At 43.1% G+C, this 22,954-nt stretch overlaps 1 protein-coding gene across 3 annotated transcripts; it reads right to left on the bottom strand.

Moving 5' to 3' along the window:
• Positions 1 to 674: 674 nt before the first annotated feature.
• LOC133895481 (phosphatidylinositol 3-kinase, root isoform-like) lies at positions 675 to 22,364 on the bottom strand. Of its 3 annotated transcripts, none has more exons than XM_062335819.1 (18): positions 21,903 to 22,364; positions 21,299 to 21,395; positions 21,096 to 21,192; positions 15,572 to 15,730; positions 15,250 to 15,459; positions 14,718 to 14,896; positions 13,057 to 13,204; positions 12,744 to 12,839; positions 5,602 to 5,737; positions 4,829 to 4,950; positions 4,537 to 4,731; positions 4,271 to 4,441; positions 3,831 to 3,968; positions 3,503 to 3,657; positions 2,551 to 2,694; positions 2,316 to 2,460; positions 2,038 to 2,212; positions 675 to 1,922 (listed from the first exon to the last, which is right to left on the bottom strand). In XM_062335819.1, the coding sequence occupies exons 1-17, from the start codon at positions 21,982 to 21,984 to the stop codon at positions 2,075 to 2,077; spliced, it is 2,412 nt and encodes an 803-aa protein (XP_062191803.1). In that variant the 5' UTR covers positions 21,985 to 22,364; the 3' UTR covers positions 675 to 1,922; positions 2,038 to 2,074. The 3 variants fall into 3 exon arrangements, with proteins under 3 accessions (XP_062191803.1, XP_062191804.1, XP_062191805.1); XM_062335820.1 differs by having other exon boundaries at positions 675 to 1,889; XM_062335821.1 differs by lacking the exons at positions 675 to 1,922; positions 2,038 to 2,212; positions 2,316 to 2,460 and having other exon boundaries at positions 2,551 to 2,668.
• Between the last annotated feature and the right edge of the window lie 590 nt (positions 22,365 to 22,954).

Genomic DNA, 22,954 nt, shown 5'->3' with positions numbered 1-22,954 from the left:
CGGACTTTTCCTTTTGTAGTAATAAAAAAATACTTTGGATATTCATGTATTTGCCAAGTGTCGAGAGGGAAGATCAGTGAGCAGAGCTGCTATCAACCCAAGTGTGCTGCCCTGCTTCCAAGCATGTTAGAGCAACTTCAGCCAACTCCCTATATCTCTATACATGGAACTTAAAAAGATTATCTCTTTATTTCTCTACGTGCTACAATCAACTCTCTAAATCTCGCTTCTAAATTCTACTCACTTATATTTTATTAATATTCTATAACTAAAACAATAGATAAGCAGAATATTGTTACAAGGACACGCAGAAATAGATGAATCAATGTCTGAACTAAAAATACAATTAGCTCCAAGAATGAACAAGCTAAGCATCTCAGATGTTCAAATGTGCATAATTGAACCAAAGAAGCACATAGCTGGACAATTGGAATTGTTTCTTTAGTGAAGACAATTGAAATTGTAATGCAGAGTTGTATCTTATCACAATGATAGGGAAATTGAACATTCCCTGAAGAAATCAATAACAAGGATGCCAGAGGAGAACATAACTTGATTAAGTAAAAATAGTAATGCAGAAAGTGGTTGAATAAGGATGCCAGATGATAAAAACAAATCTTCAAACAAATTAATAAGGATTTGTTAACAACTGTAACAACATGACCTCAAAGCAGAAAGAGGTTGCAAAATCCACAGACCACAGAGACAGTAGACCTAATACGAGAAACAGGATTTGGAGTTGAGAAAGCTCCAATGCAGCTGATATAGAAAGCCCTCCAAAAACTGCAGCAATTTGGAGATTTATGTCGATGGATCCCAAATTCAGGTCCACGGGAGATAGAAAAGCAGAAGTATCAACCCCATTTAGCTTAAGCTCATCCAGTTTATAAAGTCTTTGAGGTACCTAGTACAGATTTTAGTAAAAAAAGAGACATAAAAATGCCATTAGCTTAATCACATTCGAGCGATTTTAGTAGCAATCCCATTTAGCTTAAGCTCATCCACTTTTTCTCTTTTTGAGGAATCGCTCAATAAATCAGCTTAATGGCATGAAAATGCTCTGATTCACATAGGAACGCACCAGATGAAGCAAGTCATTGTTGCTAATCGCACGAACTGGCACTACAAAGTAAGATACAGGCACGCGTCGATAAGTTGAAGAACCCAGGCCAAGAGGATGCAACGCAAACCTGCCTGGCGGCGGCGAAGCCCCGGAGGCCGCCGTCCTCACACCTGCAAGCCCCGCACGAGGGAGAGTGCGGCCTCATCATTCCGTGAGCAGGACGGCGTCCACCACAGGACTGCGTGTCATTCCTAGTTTTCAAATTTCAACCTTACCATTTACCAAGCCTATGAGGTGGACTTCAACCTTACAAGTCTTCTCATAACCCACAACTACATAAGATCATTCAATATTCACAAACTTGCACTTCAAAGCAGAGGGATTTCAATGTCGTTTTACAATTTTTTTCGTTCATCGGCGAAGAGACCAAAATTCACGAAATTTTGCCGAAATGTCGGTCATTTTTCGCCCTCTGCTCCGTGGGTCTCACATGCCAGTGAAAGAAAATTCCGGAAAAAACATTTTGTTCACCACCAAAATTCGCGAAATTTTGCCAAAATTTCGGTGAAATTTTAGTCCCTGCTTCAAAGTTTATATATACATGATACATTTGAGGAATGCCCACGGGTACAGTAATGGGCAAAGAACTACCCATCACGGGTGACGAGCATGAAACTCCCGGTGAACACATGCACAGGGAATGATTACCGCTCCTGTTCTCTAACCCTTCTGCACTGACAGCAACGCGTGCCACGGCTTGAACCCCAAATGACAGGCTCTCATCAGTGTTCGCTCTCACCAATTACCATGGTTTAAGATTTACAATCTACAATCATTGTTATTAGCTAATAATAGTCAGCTGCAATGAACACCAAAACCAACCAAAAAATATATATTAGCACCCTTTGCAAGAGCGTGCTGTACTCTCTGGTGAAAAAGTTCAATGACTATCAGGGAAATATTTCCTAACTCACCATGTACAGATTTTCCCTCCTGTTCTGCACCATCAGCTTATCGCCAATATTGAGCCCATCTATGGATGGTCTCAACCATTTGAGGAAACAGAGCGCTGACACTCTCGTTGATAAGATCCTGGAAGAAATGTATAGCATCCTCATCATCCAGATCCAGACGGAATTTCTCCTGAAGCTGATCGATGCACCCCAGGAAAAAGAGAGAAAACATGTCACTTAGCCTGCTCTTTATAGAATGGAAAATTGACAAGATGCACGGCTCATAACAACCAATTTACCTTGAGACCTCCACTTTCGTCAGAGGAGATATCTGGAATGCCTGATCTTTCCATCAACTTGAAGAGATTCAATATGAGGCTACTGGACTTTCTTAAAATGTTGTATGCTTCGCAACAATAAGACTTGAATCTCGTGTAGTATTGGCTGAAACAGAAACACAAATTATGATGTGCATGAGTTCACCAAGCGAATAAGTGGAAGTGCAAATGCTGACGAAATAGTTCAACTAATTACCTTTCTGCGCCACCCATGGCCTCAACCATTTCTTTACAAAGTTTCATTGGTGGTGGAAATGGCTTCGGATCTCGACCAAGAATAAAAGCAAAGTCAACATGGAAAAGGCGCCCATCATCTGTTAGAAGAAGATTATCAAGATGCCTAGAGAACAGAAAAATAAAATTTGTTATTCCTGGTAAATTCATACTCCCTCCAATCACAAATACTTGATGTTTTTTGACTATGACATGGTCAACAGACTGTAACTTTAACGACTATTTTTTATTAGAATATATATACTTACAATCCAATAAATTTATGATATTATGAAAGTATTTGTGATGACAAATCTATATATGATTTTTATGTTTATAAGCTAAATATTTTGAAAGCTATTTATAGTCAAAGTTTCAAAAGTTTGAACAGAACATTTTCCAAAACATCAAGTATTTGTGACTGAAAGGAGTAGTCCACGGTCAACATGGGTAACTTCATACATCAAGAGGAAGAGGATATAAAAAAACTGTACAAGCAGCCAGATCCTCACTCTTAATGGACATTGCTATAGGATATGTCCTGACCATGAACAAAGTTCCATTAAAGCATGATGAGGATGAGCACTAACATACTTCAATTATTATTTTGAACAGTGACCAAGAGTAATGAAACCCCCATTGAGCTACATAATCCTTGCTAAAATAATTCAAAACACAGTTATTTTTGTGCCAGGCCAATCATCGTAAAAGAGACAAAATGAAGTGAACAAGTTCAGAGTTCTCAGAAGTATAATGAAAAATCTTTGACACAGCAATATATGAATGACGGTTGAAGCTTGAAGAATGTAACAAATAACTGGTTTATGTAGAGTACAGAGAGCTCAAAACACGGCCTCTGGACATACTGTTCTAAACATACAAGGCTACCATCACAGAGGAACTTAGAACCAGAAGGCACTAAGAAGAATACGAACCTGTCTCCAACCCCTAATATATATGTAATGACAGAGTAACCAGCGCAACTTTTTATGAAAGTTTCCAAGCATTGGGCTGTTATACCAAAAGGACCATCCTCATCAGGATGGAACTTCTGTAGGTAACTTGTAATACTGCGATGTTCTGATAGAATCTGGGAACACACAATACTTCAATCAACATAGATATCTTCAAGGAGTTTGTAGAAGTAAAGCTACTCATGAAATGAAGCTAGAATTTGTAGGAAGCTTCATTGCAATGGAAAGGATAAATTGACATTTGGCAACTCAATAGTAGCTTCTTTCATTATCTTCTGTATCGTGTTACCTGTGCGAGAGAACTGGAAGGAATAAATTCAAACATCCCTTCATCTTGTCCAGTTGCAAGAACTCGGTATGGAGTAAGCTGCAAGTCCAGATTTTCTAATTTGAGCAACCGGTCCATCAAAGAAACTGTTTGAATGACCTATAAATCACACAGAAACAATTAGCCATGATTCACTCCCACCCATGCAAGTTGTAAGTGAATGCCTCTAACATGTTCGATGGTATACAGTTCACAATGTTTTGCTCTGTTAAAGTAAAGTGGGTAAGGAACTGATAAATACCACTGGCTGCTGCAAGTCAAGTTTCGGTCATTTCAGATACTAATAACTAGCTCAGAATGTCGAGCAGCACTACCTTACATAAAGAAGGTGCTATTGTATACAGACTAGAACAAAAGTAAAACATTTCCCAATAAATGTAAAGCAGAATTGATTCGTTTACCAACTGATCTTGCCGGAGGTCATCTCCCTTTTTGTACATTATATTGTATGTTCCCCCATTTGCTGTCTTAAATGTAAGGCGCAAAGGATTTAAGGCACTTTTAAATATAGATGATTCTTGAGGCACAACCCCTGTAAGAAGAACAGTTGGTGCTAACGGTGAACGAATTGGCTGGAATGAGTTCAAAAGAACATGTCAGTTAAATTACAAAGCCAAGTTAATCTGTGATCATATTTTTTTAGCATTAATAGACAGTAAAGTTTTACCTCATCAAAGTTTGTAAGCTCACTGAAAACTCCTGATAACAACTGCCTTAATTTATCAATTTTCTTTTGTGCACTACCACGTACATTTCTCACATCCTTCATAATAGAACATAATTGAGCAGTGAGGTCTGTCTGCCGAGTTAAACTCTGCCACAGCCGAAACCCATCTTCCTCCCCATCCTCTCTACCAACCAACTATTAAGAACAAAACAACAATACACATAAATAATGCATGTTTACAGACTGGGAATGATAGAACCAAGAGAAGTGTTCGAAAGGAAGAAAAGCATACTTTCATCATACTATTTTCAAGCATGTCATATATACTGTAATATCGCCTTGCATATGCAGGACCATGAAGCTCAACTAGTATATACCAGCGAAGGAAGCTAGCAATTTCAATGTTTGACAAAGCTGAAATGGAAAAAAGATCACAACACTGCTGTTAGTTTTATACAGAAACAGTTTCGTGAGGAGATAAAGAACGTAAGTTGACAGAAGGTCTGCTAGGGGCAAAACTTCTGCATGTCATGTAAGCTTTGTGATGACTGGGCACACCTAAAAAAATTATGGTAGGACTTAATCTTGCATCATCAATAATCAATAGTAATATTAAGGGTCTGTTTGGTTCATTGCCACACTTAGATAAGGCGAGTTTGACTTTTGCGGCAGACAGTGGGTTGCTTACCACAGATGCGGCGCGCCACACTTCCTTAGTCATGTGTCCCACCTGTCATACACTCATTTTTTTTTGTCAGAATCTGCCTAAGGTATGGCGAATGATTTCTTCGCCACAAAAAGTGTGGCATGCCACACGTTGCCAATGTTAGCCGTGGCACAGTAGGGTAACTAAACAAAAAGGCCCTAAGTGTTTCAGGTTGCACTGGATGCCAAGATCATTCAAAAGTACAGTCAAGGCAGTTGGGTCGATATATACACACATGAACAAATTGCCAAAAAAAATTCCTTTCAAGACATAAGTAATCTTCTATGTCATCACATTTCATGGAAAACAATGCAGCAGATGGGTTTGTGATCAAATATTTAAATAGGAATTTAACGTACCGCGATTTACAAGAAAGAGTGCCAGACGGGACTTGTCTGATCTTTCAAATCGAAGAGCTTGCACTAACTGGAGTAAATAGCACTGTAGTTCTTCATCATCAGCCCTTTCAAGCACGTTGACAGCATAACCACGGACCTTTGCACAAAAACAATAATTACCTTATAGAAGAAAAGGTTTAAAAGGGCATGAGATGATAAAGCATGCAACCAGAGTCATAATCTAATTACTGAATTATTTTTTAGGAAATGATAGAATAAGATAATCATTTATAACCTTAACTAAACATTTCACTCAGGAAGAAAATGCTGCCATTACTAGTGCATGATTTTTTGAAAAAAAGAAGAAAGAAAAACAGGGAAGCACACCAGAAGAAATAAAGAAAGGGAAAAAAGATCATCTTTTGCAGACGATGCAGGTCTTGGATAAGAATCTACAACGTACTAGAGTGCCCTAGTTGACAACTCTTTACTGAAACAACATTTAGGGTATTAAGTAAACATAACAATAAGTCAATAAGGTGAATGTAAATGGTGATAGTGAAAGTACATCTAGCTCTTATATGTGGTTTTGGTAATTAATGACAATACCTATTGACTAACAACATTATTGAGAATTGTTAGTAAATTGTTCCATAAGTGATACATAGAGATATGCATGAGCTCTAGGCAAATGAAAAAATTGAAAGTGCATCAAGATGAATGAGCTTTTAGTGATGCTAGATGATGCTCATGAGATGGAGAAGCTCAATAAGATTGACAATATGAATGAAGGATAATAAGTTACTTGTTATCCACAAGTAACTTAAGGTATAAAAGTTGTCAATTAGGTTTTATAGACTAACTCATGTTCTTTGTGTTTGAGAGTGAGTTGAGGTTAAGATCCATAAGAAGGTATGAGTTGAGTTGAGATATTCTATATACCAAGAGTGAAGAACAAGATTAGACTCCATATATGATAAAGTGAATTTATTGAAGATGTCGAATACAAAGTGATTTTCTATGGCAATACGATGAAGGGCAAGACTCGGTTGTGATGGACCATCCGGTGGTGAAGGGCAAGCAAATGGCCTAGCGCCGAAGGACCAAGGCGGTGGTGAAGAGCGAGTGAAAGCTTTGCGCCTATACCATGCGAGGTTATGTGAAGCTACCGGTGATTCACATCAATCACATGAAGAATCAAGAAGAGATTGAGTGACGATGATATAAAAGTTGGCAACCCTAAGTTTTTTTTTTCGAATACGCAGGAGAAATGTGCATCTTTGTATTAAGAAGGAAGCAAAGAGTTCAAAGGATACAGAAACATACACAACAACCGATCGGTTCGAGAACATCAGCAAGCTGTAATCACCAAAAATAGAATAGCTAGGAAAGAAGGCGCTACTCGACGAGCTATCGCCGGCTAGGTTACAGACCACCCACTACGAAGGCGGTCCCTAATTAGGAGAGCTGCACAGCTCCCGCATCGCACCATCTATTGATCTCCTCCCAGATGAGGCGCACCAACGAGTCGAAGGAAGTGCGTCGATTGTTGAAAACAACATTCCACGATAACCAAATTCTCCATACAATCAGAAGAATGAGCAAATCCAACCCCTTGCGGAGTTCTTTGGCGACGCTAGCTCAGAGATCAATCCACCAATCAAGTAAGGTGATCTCCGCATGGGGGGAAGGAACTCCCAGAACTTGGCACCAAGCCTCCCTTGCCAACAAGCAGTGTAAGAGCATGTGGTCGGTGGTCTCTGGAAGTTGTGAACGAAGGGAGCAAGAATCATCGGACTGCAGGCCATGCCGACGTCTTCGAGACGCAGTCCAGAGTCTACCAAGGATTCCCAACCATGCATAGAACTTAATTTTCCTTGGTGCCCAAGCCTTCCAAATCAATTTAGCTCCACCAAAACGGGTGCAACCCTGGAACATCAAATTATAAGCGGAGCTAGCCGAGTACAGACCTGAGGAATTCCATTTCCATGTGATTCGGTCTGCCCCTGTGCTCAGATGGAGGGAAGCAAGGCGGTCCCAGAGCTGCAGATACTGTATGATCGCCGGCAAGGAAAGGGGTCTGATAAGATCTCTGATCCACCTACGATCATACATGGCCTCCGAGATAGTTCTGCTCTTAGTAGCAACCCGGGTGACGCAAGCGAACAAGTCAGGGGCAATAGAGCGGATGGATCGGCCGTCGAGCCATGCATCGTTCCAGAAATATGTGGACTTTCCGTCCCCTACCTCATAGGCAGTAGAAGCAGAGAAGATGGCCAGCACCCCACGTTCATGCTGTAAAGGAAGAGCCACCCAAGGTCTGTCCGGATTGCACCTTTGCCACCATAGCCACCGGACGCCCAGCGCCAAATCGGCCAGCCTTAGGTCCTGGATACCGAGCCCCCCAAACTCTAACGGCCAGCATACTTTGGATGAGGCAAATGCACATCGGCCACCAGACACATTTCTCTCACCCGCCCAAAGGAACCCTTTCCTTTGAGCAACCAAGGCGGGGCAGAGACAGCAATGAAGGTGTGCAGCGGCGTGGCAGATAGGACCGATCGCACCAAGGTGGCGTAGCCCGGTCTAGAGATTAGCTTTGCTTACCAGGCCGGGAACTTCACCGCCACCGAGTCAATTAGAGGCTGAATGTGGCTCTTGCGCAGTCTTCCGACGGAGAGTGGCACCCCCAAGTACCGAATGGGAAAGGGAGACAATTGACATGGAAGGCTTTCACGGTTGAGGTCGATCATCTCCTCTATGCAGTTGATGTGCACGGACGTGCACTTATCAATGTTGGTTTTGAGCCCAGTAGCCTCCCCAAAGAAGCGAAGGATTGCGAGATGTGCATGAATGTCCTCCGGAGTAGGTGACAGGAAGAGCACTGTGTCATCCGTGTAGAGCGAGCAACGGTGCTGGATGGAGTTGTGTCCCATCGCGTCGACAACGCCCTCGGCGCCCGCCTTGAGAAGGAGGCGAGCGAGGACGTCCATCATGAGCACAAACAGAAAGGGCGAGAGGGAGTCGCCTTGGCGCAAACCTCTGGCATGGCAAAGTCTGGGGCCAGGTATGGAGTTGAGAAGGATTCTTCTAGTAGAAGAGGATCCCAGGATGCCTTCAATCCAACTACACCACTGTGGACCGAAACCCCATGTCCGAAGAACCTCAAGGAGGAAAGCCCAACCGACCGAGTCAAAGGCCTTAGCAATATCTAATTTTAGCAAAATCTTTGATTGCTTGGACCTCTTCAGTAGGCACGCAGTGGTTTGAACAAGTTTGTAATTGTCATGGATTGATCTGCCAGCTATAAAGGCACTTTGATTGCTAGATATCATGGCGTCCAAACGGGTAGCCAGCCGCAGCGCGAGGGTTTTGGAGATGAGCTTGCCTACACTACGTATTAGACTAATTGGGCGGTAATCCGACGCCGAACAGACCAGCTCCTTCTTAGGAATCAATGTGATCAGCGCGTTGTTCAATTGAGCGAGACCCCTCCTGTCGCCTAAGCCGAAGGCACAAATGGCCAGGGAGACATCTGAATTGATGATTGGCCATGTCGCACAATAGAACTCCGCTGTATAGCCGTCCGGACTAGGCGCCTTATTGTTGGACAGGCGCTTGATGGCCTCCCAAATCTCATCCTCACAAAATGGAGTATCCAGCAACCTCAAATCCTGAGGCAAGATGCCAATCGCGGTGAGATCACTTGAGTGTTGTCTGGGAGGAGCAACCCCAAAAACGGAGCGAAAGTGGTGAAACAACTCTGTCTCCATCTCGGGGTGGGAGGTGGGAGGTCCAGCCTCAGTAGAAATGGACGTGATTAACTTTTTCTTGGCACGAGCAATGCATAGGAGTGCAACAGCCGCGTGTCCACGTCACCATCTCGCAACCACGCCGCTCTGGAGCGGCATCGGGTAATCGAGCGCTCAAGAGACGCGAGACCAAGGCAGATGAACTTGAGATGCTTGCGTAAATCCGCCTCAGCCGGTGTGAGCAACCTGTCGTCCTGAGCGGCGTCAAGACGAGCCACCACCTCCCAAGCGACAAGTAGTTGATCCTTGATATTACCGACGCTTTTGCTACTACAGCGCTGCAGCTCTTTAGCTACGCGCCTGAGAAGGATCTCAAGGCGTAGAAGGGGTGGTTTATGGCACTCGGCGGGCTCAGAACTCAACCGCGATTAACCGCGTCAAGGAACCCAGGCAATTTGATCCAGAACGCCTCAAACTAAAACCGACGATGACCGGGTGTGCGCAGGGAGGTAGAGAGCAAGAGAGGACAATGGTCGGAGCAATCGGTCGACAACGCTTGCAAGAAGCAATCCGAGAACGCTGCCTCCCAATCCGAAGAGACCAACGCCCTGTCCAGGCGCACAAGGGTTGGGGTTGATCGTTTGTTCGACCACATGCAGCGGCGACCAAAGAGATGTAGGTCTTTTAACTCTTGCTCGTTGATGAATCTTCGGAACCTCGCAATAGATCGTCTGTTGATATTACCATTGTTTTTGTCGGAGGCACCAGCAATCATGTTGAAGTCTTCGATGAGCAGCCAGGGTCCCGACAGAGAACCCTGGATGTCAGCGAGCTTGGCAAGGAAGCAAGCCTTTAGAGCCTCGTCGGTAGGACCATACACGGCCATCAACAGGAATGGAGGGTCGTCTGGCAGCGAAATCTTGACGCTGGCCGAGAAGCTTTGCACTTGAACTACGGTCATGGACAACAGCTGACGACAAGTCACAAAGATGCCCCCTCTAGTGTCTGAAGCTGGCAAGAAGGAGTAGGCAGTGAAGGCGGATCCGCACATCTTGTTAGCTAGGAACGGCGAGATTACATCAAGCTTAGTTTCTAACAAACAAAGGCTCAATGTGATTCAAACGTGAGAGTTAGCTTAAGGAGCCCGGGCTCAATGTGATTGAAGGAAAGAAACAGTGATTCAAAAAGTACTTGTTTGTTAGAAACCCTCTAAGTTTGAAGGGAACCCTCTAAATTTGAAGGAAAGAAACGGTACTTGAAGGTATTCAAAGGCTCAATTTGATTCAAATGTGTTTTATCTTTGAAATTGAGTATAGATATGTCACACTATTAAGAGGGATGCAACGTGGGCTATTTGTCATGTCTCAGTGCTCAAAAGTTTTCTAATCAACCCAAAGTGAGAGTTAGCTTAAGGAGCCCAGTGCGGAAAGTATGAAAGTGTCCGAATTTAGTTTCGGAGTGTTCCTAGTATGATCCATTGTGTTTAAGGTCATGAATTCAGTTGGGTTGTGTAGCCATCTGAATAAGCTTTCCATAGAGTCTAAGATCGTTGAAATTGGACTTTGGGATCAAAAGTAACGTCGTTTTTCAAAGGGCCAGCTGTACTGAACTCGGATACTCCAGGTTGTCTGGAGTCTCCGGATGAGCTTCCGAGCCGAATGGTCTGTTAGGACCTAAGTGTTTCACTTGGATACTTCGAGTTGACCCAGAGACTCCATGTTCTGAACCCTCCAAGTTGTACTCCGGTCAGGGCTCTTGGTTACACGTTCTAGTACCAACCCAGAGACTCCGAGACAGTACAAAAAGCTGTGTAACAGCTAGTTTTGGGGGTTGGATACATACCCTCTCACCCCCATTCTTTGTTGTTGTTGCTTGGGCATGAAAGAAAAACATTCTAGAGCCAAAAGAACTCCTCACTCCAATCTAGTATGTGATCTGAGAGATTGAAAGATTGAGTGCAAGTGAGTTAAAATCCATTCTTGAGCACTCAAGTTCATCGACAAGAAGTTCATCGTCGTGTTTGTTACTCTTAGAGCTTTGAGCTCCTAGGAGGCTAGGCGTCACCAGCGAGCACCCAAGGTTGTGGTGTGCCGCGAGAAGTTTGTAAAGGTTTTGATTTCGCCTTCATAAGGGAAGAAATCAATAGTGGAAGTCAAGCTCAAGTGTGATCGGGCATAGAGAGGAAAAAGATTGAGAGAAACCCAGCTCAAGTGTGACCGAGCCTCTCAACGGAGAAGTAGGAACCTCTAGAGGTGGTGTCCGAACTTCAGGAAACAAATAACGTGTCTGCTCTCTTGTTTTAATGTTCTTGTGTTCTTACTTAATATTTATGCATTTTGCTCGATCTACTTATTCGTGTGCATTTGATTGTAGGTTCTTCATGGATCTACTTTGAATCATCACTTGAAACACACGACTTCACTTGGTTTGAGCTAGAACTCTTTAGACGTTGTTTAATTTTAATTTCAAGTTCATTCTCTGTTGAACTCGGAGGTTCCAGATTTAACCTGGAAACTCCGGATACTGTACAACCAACTCTGAACCCGGAGTATCCGGGTCAACCCGGAGTCTCCGATGAACAGTGTTTTCAGGGTTTAGAGTTTTCTTGCATATCTTTTATTAGAATTGAATAATTTTTATCACCCTAAGATTGTAACTTCTACACTTATTTAGGATGATTGTGCACTAGTTGAGCTTAGCATATTTAGGATTTTCACTTATAAAAAACTGTTAGTTTATTTTCTGCTACAAGTTTAGACCAACAGTAAAAGGGGGCGAATTTTTATAAAAACGCTTATTCACCCCCTCTCTAAGCGACATCATTATCCTTTCAGATAGTGCGTCAGATAAACAACCAGCAGATGCATGCAGCCCCAATGCCACCTCTAACCAAGATGACAACCCACCTCTTTTCACTGCATCCAGCTGCAGCTTTGCCACCTACCACTGCCTCTTGCTGGGACACCTGGTGAACCCTGTAGAGGGACTACTGCCATCCACCTGGCATTCCTAACTGATGGACTAGAAAAAATCCACAAATCGGAAATCGCACATTTTTCCCTCACAATGCCAGTTTTTAGAATACACTAGCACGATAAATATGATTTAAAGAGGAGCAGGAGCAGACATTATTTCCATTAGGAGCAAGAACATTATAGATGAGACAATAGGCAACCGACGAGCAAAAACTGAATAAACAAATTTGCCAAAAGAATGTAAATCTTTCTACTTGTTGACAGCAAATTGCCATGAAAATTGCAGAACAAGAGTTGCATGGGATTCAGGATTAATTCACTTAACTGAAGAAAGGGTGAAGAACGTACAGTTCTCCATAATCTAACACTAATCTACAAAGAAGTAAACATAAGAAAGCCAGAAGCATGAACAAAATAAAGGTGGCAGATAGCGTACTTCGTCACTTTCAAAATCCAGTGAGAGAAGCTCTAGGGCATCAGCCACATCGATTGTTTCCCACTTTCCAATCAACTCAACAGCTTGCTTAGATTCCTGCATGGCATTATCGCATTTAGGAATCAGATCGTGCAGTGCTCATGGCTCCAAAAATGAACACACTCGATTCCTTCCAGTGTTTGAAGGAATTTGACATGATGAAAATCGTGACATCAGATAAGCAAATTGCAGTACACTACTTAGTCTGGCCGTACCAAATATGACAGTACAAAACAAAACCAGCACTTGCAAATATAGAATTTTTTTTACTAACTTGGTTATCACTCCAATCCACTGAGCGGACGAATTTTGTAAGAGCTTTCTTCTCAGACATCAAAGAGAAACGAAATTTCCACACCAATTGCTTCTCATCCACCTCTAAAGTGCGTGTAGGAGGAAACTTGATAATTGTTTGTAGTAACCTACACAGTAAGGACAAAATTAATCAGCTAGAAAACCAACAACTGTACATTACTGTTAGAATAAACGGCATAATTTTGCTTCCTGCATCTTCTAATTACATTCAGCTGGCATGCGAATGTGGTTGCCTCATAAGTTCATGACAGCATGAAACCAAAAGTTAAAGATTCCTCGGAAAAGATCATAAGTTGATAGGGGAAAAGAGGTAATAAAAAAGGTAAAGACTAAATTTCGAGCGTGCATTCTTGTCGTTCCGCTCACACACCGTGTCTGATCGCAATCGTCCGTCCACGCTTCTCTTCTTCTTCGCGAGAGAACAGTGCCCTGACCGCAACCTTCCCATTCTCCAAATCCACCGCCGCCTTTGAGCCCTAACTCCATCCCCCGCTCCTCCCATGGACGCTGCCGGGGGCCTAATGCCTCCGCCTACTCCGCTTCTCCAAGCCCACGCTGTCCTCCAACGCCACCACCCCCTCCTCTCTCCCGCTTCTGCCTCCCCTTCATCTGCCGCTCCCCGCCCAGCCCTCCGCCCCCGATGCTGCCCTGCCAAGGGCATCACATACTCCGACCTGCTCCAGGGTGGAAGCTGCCCCTCCGCCTCCGTCGTATGTCGTGGGGGCAGCGGGGCAGTGTCCTCTGGCGTGGCTGAGGAGGACGGCGGGGCAGCGTCCGTCAGTGAGGCCGAGAAGGAGGACCTAGTCTTCCAGGATACATTCGCGCAGGAGACCGCCGTCACCGTCGAGGACCCCAACATGTATTGTGTTGTGCTTGTATTCGTGATTCCTCTTGTTACCAATGTGATGCTTCATCTAGATGCACACCAAGGAACGGCCACAGATCTGGCTGATAGAAACGACGGTTCGTCACCGATTTGCTTTTTGCATTTTGTATCGATTTGCTTATATATTGCTTCAGATTTGCCAAGAAAATAAATCAATTTTTTTTTTTAAGTTTGTTATAGTTCTACCAAATTGCCCATACACAGCTACAAATTTGCCAAATGAAATACATCAAATTGCTTTTTCACTTTGTTTGCAGCCATCCTAATTGTGCTTCTCATAATCAACTATCTAAGTGCAAATCTTGCGTTGATTTTGGCTTTTTTCAATCTTAAACATAAGCTCTGTTGTTTTAACCGAAACAAATCATTTTTTATTTGCTTTTTATGATCTCTGAGTTCATGCCAATTTGCTTGCACATTTCTTCCAACTTGCTTCTGAATTCATTCTGGTTTGCTTACAACTTTTAACAAAAATGCTTATCTAGCTAGTTGAATAGGGAAAGAACATATGGATTTTCCCTTTTTTTGTTTGGTTTTGCCGCATATTAAAGTCGGATCTATAGACAATGTGTTTGGAGCTCAGACCAAAAATAGATGTTAAATATCCCAAAAATGGACAGATTAGCAGCGTTCAGACCAAATTATGCTAAATATGGGTGTGCATGCTAAACTACTATAGCATGCATGGTCAGAATTTAGTCGCGTCCTATAAAAAAAATACAACTTGCACTTACTTTCGCTCATTTGAGCTTGGTTTTAGATCTTTATCAACTATTCCACGAGTCAAGCTCCTGGAAAGCTTTAACTGCTTGTGCTCAGATGGATTGGTTCGTCCAAGTTCAGGGTCCCATACAGTAACTAGCTCGTTTGATAACGATACAGGGGCCGGTGCATAAAAATTTGTTCCAGATTCCTGCATGCATAAAAAAGACTGACACTTTTGTCCCAAAGATGAACAGATTAAACTTGCTATAACATGCAAGCACAAGAAGTCATGCTCAAATTAATATTACATGATTCAATAATTTCAAAAGGTGAATTCAGCCTTCAACTAAGAAAAGTAGCATGAGACTATTCTAATTGCGGATCTCCCTGTGCACAAAAACATAAGCAGATCAATTTTAAAAGATAAAATAGTCAATTAGGTGCATGGTCAGTTAAAGAAAAAAACAGCTCTGTACCATCACATTGATGTATAAATTGGAAATTCCATAAAAAAAGGAAATGAAAAAAGCACATGCACAGTCAATAGTGAGTAATGTTAACCTGGAAGACAACTCTGTGTTCGAAACTGCACAATTCAATAACCAGGCTAGGATACAAATTTGCCTTCCTCTCACACTCTTTCTCCTTAGCTTTCTCCATAGCACTGAAGGCAAGACGATCCAGCCAATCTACATGCTGCATCTGCCCTCTCTCGTACTTGTTAACAAGCCTCTCCAAACGCTCTATCTCGCCCCTATCATTCTTAGGAACCTAAAAGTTAAATAGAAAAAAAAAAGGTAAGTTCACCTTGGGGTAATAGAAGTAAACAACACGTGCAGAGATTGGTTGAGAAGAGAGCTACAAAAGCAAAGTTCTATGTTACCTTGCCAGGGGTTGTGGTGAGGACTCTTCCATCTGCCTCCTTTTTGGGCCATAGCCGCAGCTTCTGCCTTCCTGTTTTAAGCTGCCTTTTGCTGTTGAAAAGAAATATAGTGGCTACACCAACAATCTCAGCGTCCTCACCAGATGAGACATCCCACACCTACATCAGAGATAGAAAACATAGGCAGTTAAAACGCAAGGGAAGGCATACAGGTGAGAACTACACAACCATGATGTACAACAAGGATCTTATTAACACATGATATACCATACATTCATTGTGCATAACAAAGTTACTTCCTTAAATGGAGTGTGCCCTCACAACTGTCAAGGTATCACCAGATCTTTAAATGCTTTATTCATAATTCATGGTGATGTCCAATGAAATAGACAACAACTCACATCTTCCTATTTGCTTTATTCAAAATGGACTTGGAAAGAAAACAATGCCTCCACTGAAATCAGAAGCCGACATTTTCTACCAATCAAACAAGAAACTGCAAAGCATGTTGAGTATGACCCATAGATCAATACACTTTTATTAAATTAAACAACTATGTTCAGTTTGTTGCATATTCATACTCACACAAACCCCCTCCACATGTGTGCTAAAAAATATTTTTGTTTCAAACTAGTATGATGCACGTGCTTTGCACGTCAGATGCGGGACCGCGCGGGACCCACGCGGGAGGGCGCGTGAAGCTGCGGAAGAGCACGGGACTCAAAGCAGAGCACGCGGGAGGCCGTGGGACCCACACGGGAGGGCACGGGAGGGGAGGGCAAACCGCGTGAAGGCTTTAGGAATCAATATAGCTTTTTTTAAGTAGTAGAGATAAGAACTAGAGTGCAGTCTGTTCGTCTGCATTTTGTCTTAGGTATGTACATTGTACATTCGTATGTACTTGCATATATTTAGCATATATATATACACACACACATAAGTACAAAAGAAAAAAAAAAGCTTCTTCTGTTCTAATGGGCCAAGCCCAAGCGCCCCTCTTTCTTTTTTTCTCTCAACTGGGCTGGGCAAAGGCCCAGGCCGCCTTCCTCTCTTCCTCTTCATTTTCTTCCTAGGTCGGCCCACTCGGTCTCCTCTTTCTTTTTCCCTAAGCCCAAACCGCCGTTTCTTTCTTTCTTCTTCCCAGAGCTGAGCGCATGGGGAGAGGGGATTCGGCGTTGACCGGACTTTGACCACTCACCGGCAGCAAACAGCGACGAGGTCCAGCCAACAGGTGGTACAAGGAGGTCCAGTGTGAGACAGAGAACCCGTTTTGGGGGTCGGCGGCAGCATGCACTGGTCGAAGTTAATTCGGCGGTGAGCCCATGGTAGCGGCAAGTCGGGCACGATGGCAGCGGCGCAATACAGAGGGAGAGAGGGAGGGGGAAGGGGCCGGGGAGCTTCACCTCGGTGAGGGGGATGTTGTGGTGGGGTCGGCTCGGTCGGAGGGTGTCGCATCCGGTTCAAGAAACAAACCAATCGCATCTATGTGCTGAGTTCAGGAATCAATATCAACACACAATGACTTCATTGATGATAATCATTACAATACTCATTCCGTAATCGACAAATCATCTTATAAAAGACCTCCAAAGGTCGAAGAACCAAATAAAACTCTACTGCGAATCCTAAGCGTAGTCTTTGTCTTCACCGATAACTCCACAGGATAAATCGATGTAGAACACCTCCCTAGCTTTCACCTTCTTGAAGTCTTTCAACTATTTCCCAACTGAGTGTTTGATTATAGCAAGTGTGAGTACATATCGTACTCAGCAAGTTGTGGATGAATAGTATGCATAGGAAGGCTTTAACAAGGATAAGGTTAAATAGCTCTTTTGCATAAAACAACATTTAAGTAAAATAATTTGAAAAACGATAATAATTAAGTGAATAGCAAACCACCTCAAGATTCCATCCATCCTAACGTAACTAACTGACCACCTCAACCAAGGTTGAACAACAAACACCTCAACCATGGCTCTCACCGCCAAACTTGAACTACTAACCAACCACCTCAATCACGATTCCCACCATCATGACTGACGCATACCTCAACTATGGTTCCCACCACCACAATTGACCACACTAACTAAATCATCAGGTTATAATCATGATAGATTTTCTATGTCGCTCATGACCGTGAGCACAGTTGAATATTCAGTTTTAATTTTGCAGAGGTTGTACATTACCCACAAGTCGTGATTTCATTACGCGCAAGCAGGTGACTAAGTCTCCATGTTGCTCGTGCTGATCAGACACACTGCACACTACCTAAGGTGTGTGGCCAGGAGATCACTACAAAGTCTTTACAATGTCCCTCTCAGCACATGTCTACCCGCTAAGGTTTCACTGCCGCGTAATTCCACCTCAACAACTGAAGCCCCCTCTTAAGCCTTTCGGATAACAAGACATCGTCCATTCTTCTGCCTGATCTACACTATGCTGAGAGTAAACAAATTACTTGGCTAGATCCGTCCTATACTAGTCTTGTGGTTGTACTATAAACACAGAAAAGTCACTCCATGAACCGGTCCTTAGATTTGAGCAAGACTACCACTTTCCTAACCATACATCTCATCATACCACCTACTCAAATCTCTATACCATGTTACTACAAAAATTATTTCATTATATTTTATTATTGTTGCATAGGACCATTATCAAGTTCGTGGAACAATTACTATGATTACCATCCCAAAGCAAGGTTAAGCATCATCTACCCTTCCATAACCCAAAACCATACTATGGCGACAAAGATGATAAGGAAAAACTAGGGTAAAACCTAACACTTAGGATTCCCAACATATTATTGGCATGCATATTTGTAAAACAAAATATTTGTAAAACTAGGATAAATATGATCAAGAATACAACTTGCCTTCACTCGACTCAGTTGGGTCTTCCAAGTCTCGATCTTGAAGTCCTCGTAGCTCCTTCAGAACGTTGGTGTCTACTCACGAAAATAAGTGAAAAGACAACACATAAACACCAAGATCCAAAAGTAATCAAATATCATATAACAAACATCATCACATACAAGAATCACGCTTTTTCGAACAATCCGATGAAAGAACGAGTCAAAACGGAGCTATGATTGACATGTTACGATTTTCTAAAGATCAAAACAGGACTAACATTAACAAAAGATGAAATTATGTTGTTAGGAATTTTCTAGTATTTTAAAAAGTCATCTATGATTTTTTGGTATTTTCTAGGATTTTTCTAGAATTTATTAGCATTTACTTTAATTATTAAGCTATATAAAAGCATTAATCATAATTAAACAACACCACAAAAACATTATTAAACATTAATAATCTATTTCAGATTTTATCCTATTTCTGGAATTGTTTTTATTGGAGAATATATTTGTTGGAATTATTCAACTAAGTAAACATTATATATAGAATTATACAACTATTAAACACAATTAATTAAACCTATAAAACATTATTAAACAATATTAGAAATTAATTTCCTATTTATTACTATTTTTTAGAATTATTTTTCCACTAGAAACCTAATTATTGCGTATATACATTAACTACGACATCATCATACAATTAAAACAATTAAAAAGAAAAACACGTGGCATTCTAAACTGCCATGGCATAACACATCAGCAAAACGGTTGACGTGGCAAACTGAGGTAGCATGATGACATGGCTGAGGAGCTGACCGGGATTATGCGAGCCACGTGACACTTTGCTATTGGTTGGCGAAGGGGTATGGAATCTTTTAATCTAGACCGTTTAGATTGGATCCAACAGTTGAGAATAGATGACGCCAGCGATAGGGAAGAGACAACGGCGGAGGGGCTCGGTACGACGGCGCATGGCCGGAATCTCATCGGACTTGAGCTCCAACTCGCCAGCGGCGGACAAACATCACAGGAGAGAGGCGAACTCACCTAGGGTGTCGGTTGGCTTTGGGAGGCGGCAGGACAGGCTGGCGGCAAGAGGGGTGATAAAGGCTCTTAGAACCTCATCGAAACAGGTGCTTCGGCGAACCACGGTCAACGATGAGCGGCGGAACAGCACTAGGAGCTCATCGCGGACTTGGCTATGGTGCACGTCGTCGTTGGTGATGGCTATGGAGGGCTGGCGGCAGCTAAGGGCGGCGACGACTTGTGGATCTCATCGGAGAGGTCTTCCCGAGAGCGAAAACTTGCCGATTTGTTGGGCAACAGGTGCGGTATGCTCTAGGGAGGGTGTAAGGGTGGATATATATATAGGCGGGGCTCCCCTATCTCTATCTCTACTTGGATTTGGAAAGGGCGGCCACAGCTCAAATCCGAACTTGATCTCTCGCTTAAACGTACATGCTTAGAGATAGGACTGGCAAAAGGTTGCAGGGTTTACAAGGATTCGAATCGAAGAGCTTCTAGATGGTCTCTCATACGGGTTTGGCATAGATTCGCACGGTCGGCTTAGCCTCGTGTTGGTGGCGAACTCCGACGTGAGGTGGGAGAAGGGCATGACAAGCAGGACCCAGACGTCAACGACGTGATGGCAAAGCAGAGAGGCGGGAGGCACCTTTGGACCGAGGCATGCGCGAGCGTGGCCGAGAGAGAGGCGGGTGCAACGGCTGGCTTGAGCTGGCCCATGCGGAAGAGAGATGAACGGCAGCGGCTCGGGCTGGGCCAAGCGGAGGGGAGGAGAGAGAAGAGAGGGGAAGGCTGGGCAGGCTAGAAGAGAGATGGGCTTTGGCCTTTAACTCAGACAAGCTTTGCCTTTTCCCTTTTCTATTTCCTCTTGTAGATACACATGTATATACCACACATTTATAGTGTATATACCACACATTTATATAATATATTAGCTAACAAAATCAATCAAACAAATAATCAACCAATACACATATTTATATATGGATATTCTATTACAGGAAAAAAAATAGCCCTTAATGTATACATGTATTTATACATAGAGCACACATACTCACATATATGTGTATATGTATAAAGCACACATACACACTTAGGATTTTATTTAATTTTTGCAAAACTCTTTTATTTTCTTTGAAAAAAGTTTTTTTAATCCTCTTGGTTTTAAGAATTTGGGTTGTTACAAAGGGTGGCCAGATTGGCAGGTCGACAGAGGGGGTTGAGCTCCGACAGAGGCGACCAGCCATGGGGAAGAGGAAGGCGCATTGGTGAGCTCCGGTCAGGCTTTAGTTAAGGAGGGGTTAGATGAGCTCTTGCACGACCCTACGGGGCTACCTGGTGATGGAAAGAAGGGGAGGCTGGATCTAAGAGCAGAACGAACGAAGGAAGGGGAGCGGGGAGCAAAGACGAACAAAGGATGCGGTTGAGCGAGTGATTGGAGCGGAGGAGGAGGGTGAGAGGGGGGTGGGGGAGTGATGATGCGGCGTCGTGACTGGGAATAGAAATTACGCGGCGGGGACGGGTGGGAGCGGAACGGGAATCGGGGAGCTAAACAGGAATGGGAGCGGAATCAAGATGCTCTACACATTTTTTAAGTAGTACAGAAATTAACAGCAGTGGTGTAGAGTCCAAGAAATATACCGTAAATGCAAGCTGTGTGAGGGAAGTTAGGTCCCTGTATTTGGTACTTAGTGTTATCAGCTCATTCCAACAGTACGTTGGTCCTGAAGGTTCCAACCTAGTATGAGGGAAAATGTGCATTAAATCCCAAGAAACAGAATAAAAAACATTTTGAAGTGGCACTGAGTGCAGTTTTTTTGTTGATAATACATAATTAAGCGTGCCTTGTCTTTACGGGCAACCCAAATGGTATTCCATCAATGTATAGCTTGCACTCAACAAAGAGCTCCGGGGCTTTTTTCTCGGTCAGCAAGATATGTTCTGAAAACAAGCAACATAACGGAATTATAAAACATACATGAAAGAAAAACAAGGGACAAGAAAGAATTACTACATTTAATCACGATGCATACTAGCGACGCAGAAAGATTTCTTTTTTTGATCAGCAGTAGAACACAGAAGTAAAAGCGGCGCTTGTTTCTCCTGTGTGACGGAATGCAGAGAGGCAGAAGTATGGATGGGTTTTTTTTTCGATCAAGACTATGGATGTTCTTTTTTAAGATCAAGAAGTATGGATGATTGAATGTAAATTGAATAAAAACTAAAAATTGATGGGTGCAGTGTAATCACAAGGCAAAGCAGTTAAATGCAACCATGATAGCGTTTACAAATCTATAGAGTAAAAGTACGGGATCGATTTGATTAGTCCCAGTTGGGGCGAATTCGAGAGTGAAAAAGGTGGGGGGAAAGATGGTTTTTTTTTTTTGACGTGGGTGGTAGGATAGAGCGCGCATCAGGGTCGAATCGCAAATGAATGGGGGAAGGTACCTGCGTGGAGGACGCGGAAGGCGAGCGGGAGGCTGATGTCGCAGGAAAGGAAGAACCGGAACTCGTTGCCGCCGCCTACCATCTTTTGTTGGTGACGAACTGAGATACCGCGGGAGAGAAATTGAGGAAGGGCTGAGATCAAGAACGCGCGGAGCGATTCCGGTTGCTTGGCAGGGACGCCATGGATCCGAAGAGGAGGCGGAGGCCGAGGATTTGGCGAAGTGGGGGAGAAGCGGCGCGCGGGCGAGCGGGGGGACGGGCGGGGGGCTGCGAGTGAAGGGCTTTGCGGTATGCCGATCCTTTTCTTCTCCGTTTTTGTTCTTTCTGTGCGTGCAGGCGGTGGTCGAGCCGGCGAGGGTAGGGGCGGCGGAGCGTGCCGGCGAGGAGACGGCGGTTGCGTGACGCCAACCGCGAGGGTTCCAGTTGGGTGTGGATGAGGCTGCTGTGCCCGCGAGTCCAACCCGAACCCGTTCCGCTCGAACCTGAGTCAGCAGCTCGCCCCCGTTTCAACCCAAATCAAATCAACCCATTCTAGAACCCAGCACGTTTTTAACTTTTTACTACATGATTTTCATCGTGATTTCACACTTTTATTTCGGAATATATTAATAGACTAATACCATTCTAGAACCCAGCACGTTTTTACCTTTTTACTACATGATTTTCATCGTGATTTCACACTTTTATTTCGGAATATATTAATAGACTAACATACGATTTTCTTTCGACTTTCACTTTTAAAAGTGACCCACTTTTAACTGATTTTTTCCACTTTCAATTAAACATTTTCTCTCACTTTAAACTACAATCCCTTTCCCAGCTCTCAACCGAAAAATATTCCCAACTTTTCACATTGGAAAAATCTCAATTCATCTAAAGTGTTCCTACAGTATATAGATTTAACCTATCATGTTGAGGGAAGATATTATTTTTTAATCATACCTTATTAGTAAATATGGGGAGATTAAACAGAGTTGTATCCTTCACCTATTAACTCACATGGGTGAAAGGATAGGATGAACACAAGCGCACTCGCTCATCTCGCCTCACCA

Source organism: Phragmites australis, chromosome 16, assembly GCF_958298935.1.
Source record: "Phragmites australis chromosome 16, lpPhrAust1.1, whole genome shotgun sequence".
Classification (NCBI taxonomy): domain Eukaryota; kingdom Viridiplantae; phylum Streptophyta; class Magnoliopsida; order Poales; family Poaceae; genus Phragmites; species Phragmites australis.
The sequence above is the reverse complement of the archived record's forward strand: the minus strand, read 5'-3'. Positions and strand labels throughout refer to the sequence as shown.